The sequence below is a fragment of the Carettochelys insculpta genome, chromosome 16 (assembly GCF_033958435.1).
Source record: "Carettochelys insculpta isolate YL-2023 chromosome 16, ASM3395843v1, whole genome shotgun sequence".
NCBI lineage: Eukaryota > Metazoa > Chordata > Testudines > Carettochelyidae > Carettochelys > Carettochelys insculpta.
In genome coordinates, this window is record NC_134152.1 from 14,525,506 (window position 1) to 14,538,337 (window position 12,832).

Below are 12,832 nucleotides of genomic sequence, written 5' to 3' on the forward strand. Positions count from 1 at the left end.
TAAGGTTCCACTGTCTCAGTGCACCTGGCTGGCACATCCCATGAGTGTTAATATGCCAAGTCTAGTTACAAGGAAGAAACCTTTATTTTAGGTATTAATCAGATCATCACTGATGTATTTCTTCTTTCTAGGGTGCAAGAGAAGAGAGTGTACATCTTCTGCGGCGCTTCTATAAGGTACTTTGTAAAAAGACAGATGAAATAAGTATTTCCTTTTCCAACCGGAAGACAACATTGTGCGCATGTATTAGAAAAAAATTACTCAATATTTGAAGAAAAATGTGGAGTTTAATACCAGAAATTTCAGGAGTTTAGATTACAACTTTGCATGTCTGAAAGTTGCTCATATTGGCTACGTCTACACGTGCCCCAAACTTCGAAATGGCCATGCAAATGGCCATTTCGAAGTTTACTAATGAAGCGCTGAAATGCATATTCAGTGCTCCATTAGCATGCGGGCGGCAGCCGCGCTTCGAAATTGACGCTTCTTGCCGCCACGCGGCGCGTCCAGACGGGGCTCCTTTTCGAAAGGACGCCGCCTACTTCGAAGTCCCCTTATTCCAATGAGCTCATGGGAATAAGGGGACTTCGAAGTAGGCGGCATCCTTTCGAAAAGGAGCCCCGTCTGGACGCGCCGCGCGGCAGCAAGGAGCGTCAATTTCGAAGCGCGGCTGCCGCCCGCATGCTAATGAAGCACTGAATATGCATTTCAGCGCTTCATTAGTAAACTTCGAAATGGCCATTTGCATGGCCATTTCGAAGTTTGGGGCACGTGTAGACACGGCCATTGTATTCAGTGACATCGCACCTTGTGACTCTAGGAATTTAGATGGACAAGTTGATCCAATAAAGAGATTACTTCAGCCTCCTTGTCCCAGTTGCTTTCAAGGCAGCATAAAATACATCTCACTAGCTATTTCCATTTATCAAGTACTGCAAATTGCTTATTCTGTGTAACTGCAGATGTCCATTCAGTTTCAGGCATGAGTGCATGCAGTCCATCAGCGCTGGAGATATTTTTTCTTTAGTGGTGCCTATTGGGATGACACATGTATCTTTAGTATGTGCATGCTTGTGATTGTATAAGCACAGAACTGTCCCTGACTGTATTCAGTTCCTTCTGTTGCCAGAGCATATTGATTTATTTACTCTAGTGTTTTCCCACTGTCAGTGTTTATTCTGTATTTTTCTATATAGTTATACCAGAAGACTTATCTGGCATTGCCTTGGTCAAGGGGTCACGCACCCTGTCCTCTGGATTCTCTCTCAGGGGGCAGGGTTATGCACGCCGCCCGCCATCCCACCCCCTCCGGTTGGCTTCTTCCTTGGGAAGAGACTGCTATGAATGTGGCTGCTGGATTCTCCCAGGGCCAGTGCAAGGGAAAAGGGGGGCCACCTACCAGTGTTCCCTGAGGCTATGGGACCTGCCAACAGCTGTTCCCCAGGGAAGTCCAGGGCCTCAGGCTATGTGCTGCCAGTCTGCAAGTGATCACTGAGGCTCTTGCTGCCCCGCTGTGTTCAATCATGAGTATAACTGTTCTTGCTCTCAAACCCCTCCTTTTCTGTTTGATATGAAACAGGTGCATTCCACACAAATCTGATTAGCCTGCACAATCAAGCCCCGACTTTGCTTTGAATTATGATAAGAAGCAGCTGCATACCAAATTTGGTATTCTTACTCTTTCTATTTATGAAGACACACATTCCTAAAATATATGTACAGGAACCCCTCCCCATATGGAGGGCTGGAGCATGAGGGGAGTTAAGTGACTAAGGATTGTGGAGGATTTTTGTTGTGGGGTTTTTGTTTCTCACATTTTGCATTTTGTCATTGGTGGGTGGCTGGTGGTCCATGGAAAGGTTTGCATTGAGCAGCGTGGAACACAGGCCAAAATGTTTGTGAACCATTGTCTAATTTGGCTCAGCATTTCTTCAGTTTTTTCTGGTAGATTCCAAAATCCCAATCTGAAATGCTTGTAAGTTATCTGAAGTGGAACTAACATGGTCATTCATTCTAAGAAATAAAAACTATTGCTAACCTGTTCTGTAATTGTTGTTCTTTGAGATATATTGCACATGTCCTTTCCACAATCCATCCTCTTTCTACTGCTAAGAAGGATCTGAGTGGGTGTTGATGTGGCTCCACCTTTTACATCGCTTAGGTGGTAGCACAAGCATGCAAACGGTGCATGTGCCATCATGATAAGTACTGCTAAGAAAAAAAATCTTCAGTTCTGGTGCACTGGATGTGTACACACCTGAAGTGGAATGAACAGGTGCACCTCATCTTGAAGGAAAAACAGTGTTACAGAACAGCGTAGTAATTGTTTTGTCTTGGACATGTAGAGTGAAGGCAAAGGTTGTCAGGGTGCATAACTGTAGTTCATTACTTGGTTCTGCTACATATTGATAAGACTTGTGCATACTTGATTTGTTCCATGGAACAGAACCTGAAACATATACCTCATTGGAGTGCATCAGAAACTCTATCAGTTTTTCTTTTTTGGACTATTTAAGTGGCACATGTACAGCATTTCACTTTTTTCCAGTGCATTGTAAATAAGCCATGAGAGAAGTTGAAATATTCGGTCCCAGACTCCTGCACACGTAGTAATAAACTAATGCTAAACTAATAAACTAATATCCTGAAGCAATTTAATGAACAAACTTTTTGGTAAATTCACAAAAGAATGTTGAGAGCTGAACAATAACACAGGATTTCTTTTTACTTTAGTGTATTGGTGACTAATGAAAATGTGTGTGTAATGAAAAACAGATGACTTCTCAACCATGAGCATGGATCCATAATGTACATATTTACACATGGAAAAGTAATATTTTGGATTCTTTTTAAGGGAGAAGAGATTTTTCTGGATATGTTTGAAGATGAATACAGGAGTATGATAGTAAGTGGTTAGAAGATGGAGGTTAAAATAGAAATGTCAATACAAAACTTCACAAAACACACAATTTTATTCATCGTACTGGCATAATAAAATTGCAAGTGGTTTTGCTCAGTGGAGTATGTCTCCATTTGTATAGATCCTTTTAAGTAAAAATTCCACATACTCAAAATTTCTATAAAAACAATAGAGATCACTTAATCCCCTCAGAAGAGTGGTATCTGTTTAAGAGCATTCTGAAACACTAATCTCTTAGGTGAGTAGGAGAAAATCACTCTGATTTGCATGCTACATTCCAGTTTGGGTAAACACTGCTTCTCTTATGAAATGGGAGTGGAATCTTACAATGTAAAACCCAGAATCTTCTGCTTATTGTCAGTATTTGAAAGATGGCACCTCCAGCAATCTAACACTGTGTGACCTCTACCTTGACAATTGAGTTTAGACTGTTTTAGTTAAAACTGTTTTTATCAGTAATGATACTAGTGGCAGTTGACATTACTATAATTATAATGCTGGCCAGAGAACAATCTGAAGCGGATAGGAATAAGGGGATTTCAAAGTCTGTGGCGTCCTTTTGGAAAGGACCCTCATGTAGCTGAGCTGTGCATGATCAAAAGCAGCACTTTCAAAGTGCCACGGCCAGCAGCATGCTAATGAGGTGCTGAATATTCATTTCAGTGCCTCATTAGTATCCTCCAATTTGGCCATTAGCATGGCCACTTCAAAATTTTAGCTAAGTGTGGCCACAGCCTTAGTGTCACACACATTTTTTCCTAACAGATAATTGAAGGAGGCACAATTGACAATTTAACTCTTTATTAAAATGTACAAGCTACAGTTTATATATTACAAAAAATCTTTTCAAATTGGGAGGACTGTTTTTTAAATGTTCAGTAGATTTAATCTGAAACATGCCTGAAAAATTAACAGTGGATGGTTCTATGTGCATTGTCTGTCTAGTTGGGCACTGAGCTCTTGTGTTGCGAAATCAAAGTTGTTCTCTGGCAGTTCTACAAATGCATTCTGAGATGTAAGGATCAGATTCTTCTCCCATCCTACACCAACATTAAACTGATTTAAATCTATTAGCTTCACTAGAATTGTTTGATTTACCCAAGCAGATGAGAAAATTGGGCCTAGGAGTCAAGCTGTACTCTCTCTTTTGAGCATAGTCATTGTAACAGTAACAGAGAGATAGCTGTGCTAGTCTACATACTATCAAAACCAAAAAGCAGTCCAGTAGCACTTTAAAGACTAACTAAATAATTTATTAGGAGATGAGCTTGCGTGTTGTGAAGTAGTGGCTGTGTCCCACAAAAGCTCATCACCTAATAGCTTATTTTGTTAGTCTTTAAAGTGCTACTGGAACTACTTTTTTTGTTTTAATCATTGTAATAGAGCCAGGCAAAATGTGGCGTTCAGGGATATCTTTGCAGCTCTTGCAATTAATAAGGGTGCATCTGGGTGTGTGATTTGGTCATAGTGAATAATTCTGTTGAAACAGAAGGAGTGGTAGAAACCAGTTCACTCAGTGCTGTTTCTTCAGGTCCAAGGGGTAAACATCTGTATTTCATCAACATCAGCAGATCTGATTCATATTATGTCATTGCAGTATTTTTACTTTTCAGCTAGAACTGCACTTAGAAATTTTAGCTTAATTTTTTAACTCAGTTTATCTTCATCAGTAAGAAACCTGATCAATTGTATTCCTGAATGTGATTTTATCTTTTAAAGTAGCGGGTTCACCTTGTCCCAGAGCTGTTAATTTCACAATAATATTATCGTTAATTTAAACATCTAATGTTGCCTTTTCTGCTGTCTTAATCTTGTATATCCACCAAATTTCGTATTCACCAAAACAGCTTTAAACCTGAGTTGTGCAACATTTTGGATACCTTAGAAATTTCTAATAAAAGATATATAATGCAGATAGAAGTCTAGGCGTTTTCCTATTAGCAAGCCATGAAGATCTGCATTCACAGCCTTTGTTTGTGGCAGGCATCAGTTTGAGATTACAGTGATTTGAGCCTTTTCTGGTTCATCTCCATTTTATTTTGCAGCATCTGGAGGCATGTCATCATCATAAGAGTCACCTTCAATTATCAGCCATTCACAGTCTGCTTTCCCCCATCCTTTGTGATATCTTCTGAAAAACATGCACTTTGGAGACAAATTTCAGATTTAAAATTTTATAAATTTGCATTAACACTTATTTTATATGCACTGTAACACACTTCCCTTTCTGGGTACACTGAGGAGAGAAAAATCAGACTTTACTTTGAGCAAATATTGACATTGACTGAGCATATCTGTAGAATTTAAATTATCGTGAGTCCTGAAGATATCGTGCATGCTGCTTTAGAGGTTTGTTAGAAGTGTGAATTGCACAGGAATGTGAATTTGCAAAATTTTATGCTGTAAAGTAAGTTGTATGTGGAATTATTTTCATAGATTAAACCCATGAATGTAGAGTACTTGATGATGGATGCATCCATTCTGCTGCCTCCTACGGGGACACCACTAACTGGTATTGATTTTGTGAAAAGACTGCCATGTGGAGATGTGGAAAGAACGCGAAGAGTGAGTGAGCCTATTTTCTTCAATCCTTGGGTGAATTGACTCTTAAGTCTTTCCAAAATTGACAGCTGCCTTTACCTTCCATAGGAAAAATGCTATATCAACATGGAGCATCAAAATATTTTTGGCCAGTATTCTGGAAATTACTCTTAATTTGGCAAAATGTGATCATTGGGTGAAACAGAACAGCATCAGATGTGAGTAGGGAGAGAGTAATGCAACCATATTTTACATAACAAAGCACACAATTTGCCCACAAAAGCTTATGCTCCAATATATCTGTTGGTATATAAGGTACCACAGGATTTCTCGTTTTTCGGATTCAGACTAATAGGACTACCCCTCTGATAATTGTTGATGACCAGTTTGAGATGTGACAAATGGTGAGAATGGAGGCAAGGAAGGGATGATGAAAGAGAAGGAGGCTGAACTACTATGGCAGGAAGACCATCTCTAGACTGAAGCGATGTCTAAACAGCAGGCTTCTGTTAACAGAAGTTTTGTCGACAGAGTGCACGTCCAGACTGCAGATCTCTTGGAAGAGATTTGCCATCAAGAGCGTTCTGCGGGCATTCCTTTACATCTTGGTTGTATGAGCAAGAAGGGATGTCTTGACAGGGGGGTTTTCTGATATTTGGCCCCATGTGGATGGGCCAAATGTTGGAAAATCCTCTCATGATGGAACTGTCAGCAAAAGATACGCAAGTGTGTTGCACAATCTGCATATCTTTTGCCAACCGCTCTTGGCAATCTAGACACAGCCTAAGAGAACACTAAATAAATCTCAGTATTTGTAACAGGAGATTTTAACATTGAGTGGTGACCATGGAAATTGTGCTGTCTAAGATGCAAGATGGTAAGGAGGAGGACTGAGCTTGTTGTAGGAGAAGTCTGAAGTGCCAGAACTGCATCCAGTGGCTTTTGGCCTTGTTTCAAAAATGTTAAGGAAAACTTTGGTACTCCAAAGGAAATAGCTTTATGTTTTAGTAAAAGTTTAAGGTTGCTTTCTTGCCATCAAAGTCCACTTCCATTAATGTGCTTTCTGGTCAATGATAGGAGCATTTGAAGAAATCAGATTTACACAATATGACTGGAAGGTAGCAATATAATGCTGACTTTTTAACAGGGCTCTAAAAGGGATCCTGGAATTTGTAGACTTGTGAGCCTAACTTCAGCAACAGGCAAATCAGTAGGAAATGTAGTAAAGAACAGTATTATCAGACACAGGTAAATGTGATTTGTTGGGATAGACTCAAAACAGCTTTTGTGAAGGGAAGTCCTGCTTCACCAATCTGCTCTTTGACAGAGTCAACAACCATGTGGCTAAGAGTGATCCAGTCAATATAACTCAAATTTTCAGAAAACCTTTGACAAGGTCTGTCACTAAAGGTTCTTAAGGAAGGGAAGTAGCCATGAGATAAGAAGAAAGGTAGATTGGAAAGATAGAAAATAAAGTTAAGGGCTAAATGGTCAGTTTTCAAAATGGAGAGGGTAAGCAAGGGGGTCTCCAAAGGATCTGTCTTGGGATCTGTGCTGTTCAGCATTTTGATTAATTATCCAGGAAAGCAAAATAGTAAAGTTCATAGATGATAAAAAATTATTCAACATAGTTAAGTCCAAAACTGATTGCAAAGGGGTAGAACCACCTCACAACACTGGATGACTGGCAAACAAAATGGCAGATGACATTTAACATTGATGGGTACAAAGTAATGTATATGAAAAAATAATCCCAGTTTTACATACATGTTTTCTAAACTAGCTGTTACCACTCTAAAACAGTCTTGGAATTCTCATGGCTACTTCTCTGAAAACTTCAACTAAATATATAATAGCCATCAAAAAGCCTAATTGTATGTTAGGAAATTAATCTCTTATATGCAGCAACCCTAGGAAACAGGGTGTGCTGGATTAAAGATTTTGGTGAGATTGGGGGAATGTTGGGGGGATCCAAGGGAAGATGTTGAGTTGCTTGCATGGTGCCTGTCTCCTGGGGCACATGGTTTCGCATCCCCAGCTGCTCCCAGGCACTGCCCCACCTTCCCTACTTCTACAAGAGTGGTGGAGAAAAGCTTGGGGGAAGCAGCTCTGTGTGCTGTCATTCTCCCAACAGGCAGGGATGGGGGGTGGAGATGGAGGGAGACCGTCTGTGCATTTGTGTTTATGAAGAAACTCATAGGTAGTTACCATATTTTGGGCCAATTTTTTTACCTCTGCTATGTGGCATTTAGTCAGTGCGTGACAGGGAAATCTGAATCATCAGTAGCGCCTGATGTATTTTTAAAATTCGTTAGTGTACTCTGTGTCCTCTGAAATTCCTCTGAAGCAAAAATCAAGCATCTTGTCTTTGTTAATCTTTGTCTTTAGGTCCATTATTAGTTTCTTCCCCTCATTTGACGAGCACCAGAAAAAGGCTCTTTTTTATATCCAGCAATAAAAATGCCATGTGTTGCGCCAGCAAAAACCCACAACGCAAAACACTAAAACCCTCACCATTCACTGCATGTGTTCAGAGTGCATTCTTCAGATTTTTTCCATTAGGTGGCCAACCAGTTGGAGACAAAGAGCCAAAATAGCGGTGGACAGAGTACGAAGAGCCATGTATTATATATTAATATTTTATATATCGATATATAGATATATAAAACAACTGTATGTGGCTCAGTGCCCTCTCCTGCTCCTACAGCCAGGCACTCCCAGCTGCTGTTTCCATACACTTCTCCCCCCTAGCGGTGGGGCACGTGCATGGATCAGGCAGGTGGAGCTCTCTGCTTGCGGCTCTGAGGAACCACATTTAAAAGGTCAAAGAGCCACATGCGGTTTGAGAGCCACGGGTTGGCCACCTTTGCATTAGGCTAATTCTAGTAAAAGTGTGTTCTGTGCTCAGGCCTGCTGATGGAGTGGGCAAAGAGAGCAATTGCCCCAGGGCCCAGCAATTCAGAGGGACCTGGGACTCCCAGCCATTGCTATTGCAATGGACGGCTGGAACTCCGTGTAGTGCAGTTTCGATGGCACAGGGTGTGGGGACAGATAGAGAGGAGGCAGCAGGTAGTCTGCCCAGCCTGAGAGCCCACCCCTTCAGGGAGCACAGAGCCACCACTTCCCCACCCATCTCTTGCCCAGGGTCCTGGTGAGTCTCTTGCCTCACTTGTCTGTGCTGTCTAAGAGTTAAAATAGATTCCCCTTGTAAGCACTTAATGATAGCACCCTTTGAGCACTGTCAGATTCCATAAACTAAGCCATAGTGGGGAAGGGTGTTCAGAACTTGAACAAGCCACACTTTATGGATGGCTTTTTCTTTTCACTACAGCTCTGGTCTGTTTATTTTTATATACTAAATGGTGGCTGCAGAAAAGATAGAGAAATATGAGCTCCCAGTTGGCTTTTCATGTGTATGTTCCTGGAAATCTCACTTTGTGCAGCTGTTTAACAAAAGCTGACTCTCACTACCAGTTTGAGCACTTGATTTCTTTTTAAGCTTTCAGTTTTTGGAGGGGGTAAAAACAGTGGAAGCCCTTTCTAATAAAACATTAATTGGAAAACTAATAAAATTGCCTAACAGACATTCAAACATGAAACCATAAACTTCAAAAAAAAAAAACAAAAAAAAACAAAAAAAAAAACTTTAAAAGTCCCTCTCCAAAATGTCATGAAGGCTTTCTGGAACAATACAACAAAATAACAAAAAATAAGCCAGGTCATTGTAACTGCCTTGTCATAAATACATGCAATATTGTTGTATCTGTGTTGATCCTACCTTGTCATCATAACAAACACATTAAGCAGGCAAGCATTTGAATATGATTGATGCTAAGTTACTGTTTCTTGCATATGTATAGATATTGACTCTGCTTTTCTGTCTGAGGCCCGTGACAATATTCAAGCTAGTTAGCTTTACAACTCCTGCTCTGACCACCTCATTCCAGTTACTTTGGAGCTTAGATTTTTGTTTTATGGAATAATGACACTACACCTAATAATCATTGATGTCACCTGAAACCTTGCTTTGCTTCAGTTCCCTTGGAAAGTGTCAAGTTACTGTCTGGCATGATACTTAGGTGTGGTGTTTGCTGACTTCCCTTCCTTTCATTCCTGTCTCTCTGGTGGTTGGTGGTGGTACCATCATAATAATAATCCTGACAAAAAGCACTCTAGAGGTTTTGTGCTTTCCAAGTAAGCGCTCATAGGGCTACTAGCTATAAGCTTCTAGTCCTGTTTTTAAAATAAAAAGTCTTTTCTCCTAAACAGAAAGAATAGTTCAGATTAGTCCATGCCTTTTAAACAACAGCTATCACCTGCCTTATTATCTTAGATTGTAGAGGTACATGTTCCATTTATGTCCTTTGCTGATTTCACATGATGGAAAAACCACTGTGTGTGGGTTCTGCCTTGGTTTAGTTTTGGTGACAAGCTGGTATGGTAGCACATTTTCTCGACTTAAACAGTCGTCATACTGTGCTACAATGTACCCAGTGGTCTTAAACATAGAAGCATTTTTGTATACTCCTTTGAGCACTTATTTCATTGTGCTGAGAGAGAAGTTATCTTTAGGCTAATGCAGAATGATTTAAATGTGTTTTTAATTTCTTTAGGCAATCAGAGTTTTCTTCATGCTCCGCTCACTGTCACTTCATTTGCAAGATGAGCCAGAAACTCAGCTGCCATTGACAAGGGAGGAGGATCTAATAAAAACAGATGATGTTCTTGACTTGAGTAAGTAGCTTTCTCTCTAGCCCCCAATTATCGATTGCCTATAATGGTAAGTTGCCTAATTCCTTTGAGGAGATGACCAAAAAAAAAAAAACCGTAGATTTTTCTCTTCATGTAGCTGCATAACGATTGATGTCTTGGTACTAAATTTAGCTTCTGGTACAAGTTTTTTAATTTTGGGAACATATCCCACCAATGATAGATAAAAAGGGAATTAAAATATGAAATTAAGGGTCATGCTTCATTTATTTTTCCTGTGTTTTCTACGTCTCTAGACTTATGGGTACTTCAACAACTGAATAGTTTTTCCTAGTAGAAACACTGTCTTATCTAACAGGGCCTGAGAGGATGCATCATGATCTTATTTCCTTGTTTTGCTTTGTTTTCCAATTATGCCCTTCCAAAACATGCACAAAGAGAATTTAGAAGAACAGAGAGTAAATCCAACTATATCTGCACTATGTTTCTGGAACCACTTTATCGGCGTCCCTCTTTCCTCCTTATATCTCTCTAATAGCATTTAAAGTTGGTAGTACGTGACGTCGCCAATTTAACAGCTCATTGATCTATTCTGAGGGGATTTATAATTCACAACTTCAGGTCAATGTGACCTGCACATGGTATAATCTCTCAGCCTTAGATGATGCCTGTGTAGGAAGTTGAGAGTTTCCACCTGTGATATCATTAGAGTGAGACTTCCAGACTCTAGTGAAGAAGCAGAAGACTGAGAGATCTAAAATACTAAAGTTTGTTCTTTCAGTAATTTGTGAACTAAACCTTAATGAATCATTATGTAACTTGTTCAGTATGATAATGGGAAGGATCACTGTACACTGAGTTTTAATCAACTGTGCATTTTGGTAAATAAGGTTTCTGTATAAAACAAACAGCCTGAAGTTGCATAAGCACTAACTGCAGTAAACTTACTCTCTGACTAAGGCTGCGTCTACACTATGAGATAAAATCAAATTTCAAGACATTAGCTCGATATTAAAACATGACAGTCTTCACAGTTAATACAGTTATCTCAATTTATTGTGCCATAATACGGATTACAAAAAATCAATATTACAGGACAGGCATAGTGTCAAATTTGAATGTAAAATCTTGAATCAAGGCTAGTGTGGAAGCGCCATGTCCTTACTTCAAATTTATTAGCCTCTAGAAGTGTCCTGTATGTATCCCACAAAGCTACGCAATGACCCTCCAAGTATGGCCGCTTCATTGCATGCTGCTCTCAGGTGTGCAGGAAGGAGGTCAAAGTAAGCCTGCGAGGTTTGTATTGAATTTGAATTGGAATTCAGCAGCCTCACCATGCAAATATAAAGGGCGCCCATTATGAAAAAATTCCTTTGCTCATCAAGTCACAGCACATTGGTAGCCATCGGACTGCATAGGCAGCAATTATTGGTTGCCCTCTACTGCAATCATGAGCATGCCAGGGTAGTGATCTACCTAGCACTTCTCAGGCTCACAAGAGAGCCCCAGCTTGGACCCACCAGGAAATTCTTGATCTTATTGCCATTTGGGGAGACCAGTCGGTGGCAAAGAGACTTCGGGTGCCTGAGAGAGAGGCAGCAATCTATCAGCGGATGTCACATGAGATGACCGCCCCAGGTTGCTCCTGGGACTCAATGCAATGCCAGGTGAAGGAGAAAGAACTCTGGCAGGCCTATCAAAAAGTCTGGGAAGCCAACCAGTGGTTGGGGTGGCACCGCAGACCTGCTGCTATTATCAAGAGCTGCACATGCTTATGAGGAACGACCCCACCATGGAGCCCGGTCTGAATTATGATACTTGTGGAGGCCCTGGCATGGATTCTGGGGGGAGCCCAGAGGAGCTGGGTGGCCTGGAGAAAGAGGGCAACAGAGAGAAGGAAAGGGGCAATGAACAGGGGACAGAGGAAGTTGTGCCAGACCGCCCAGAGCTCTTCACCATAGACCTGGAACCAGTTCCCTTCATGGTGTTCCTCTCCATGGTGAGCCCTGCCACGCTAGTTCCTGATCCCCCTGGAGCAAGCAGTTTGGGTGAGTATTTATTCTGCATGCTTGAAGGGGGTTGGGGGTGGGTATAACTATAGGGTTTTGTATGGGTACGGATTTGCTAGCTATGATTCTGTGCCCCTCAGAACAGCTGGTTAATGTTTCTTGGGATGGAGCGCTTCTCCATTTTGGAGATCTCCTTGAAGGCATAATCCAGGCACTCTTGTATTTTTTTCATGAGGTTCTTGGGAAGTCCTGACTTGTTGCAGCTTCCATGGTAGCACACCTTGCCACACCAGGCAACCATAAAACGATCTGGTGTCGTGGCTCCACACAGCATTTGATCAAATTTTCCAGGTTTTTGGTCACACAGCAGGAGTAGCTGTTCTTTTTCTATATCTGTTAGTTTTAGGAGGGTGATGTCTTCTTTGGCAACCAGCAGAAGCATGGGAATTCACATTTTTTTTTAAACATGCTTCCTGCCCCTTTATGTTTGCATGCAGCAGCCAGCGGGTGCTCCATTCCCCATCTCCCAATGTGGTTTACAGGCCATGCTTGGCTTCTCCCCCCACGTCCCTTTCCAAACAGCATTTCTTTTAATTTTTCAGGACTCCCTCATGCCCTGTGGCTGCTGGGCTCTGCTGGGCTTGTCCCCTCC

The 12,832-nt window shown here is 41.1% G+C and overlaps 1 protein-coding gene across 5 annotated transcripts in view; it reads left to right on the forward strand.

Annotated features, from left to right (window-relative positions):
• Positions 1–12,832, forward strand: part of CLEC16A (C-type lectin domain containing 16A) — a 247,372-nt gene that overhangs the window by 122,712 nt on the left and 111,828 nt on the right. For all 5 annotated transcript variants that reach the window (XM_075010592.1, XM_075010588.1, XM_075010590.1 and 2 more), the window contains exons 15-18: positions 132–176; positions 2,855–2,905; positions 5,357–5,485; positions 10,075–10,195. In XM_075010592.1, coding sequence (XP_074866693.1) covers positions 132–176; positions 2,855–2,905; positions 5,357–5,485; positions 10,075–10,195 — 346 coding nt within the window. The remainder of the gene's footprint in view (positions 1–131; positions 177–2,854; positions 2,906–5,356; positions 5,486–10,074; positions 10,196–12,832) is intronic.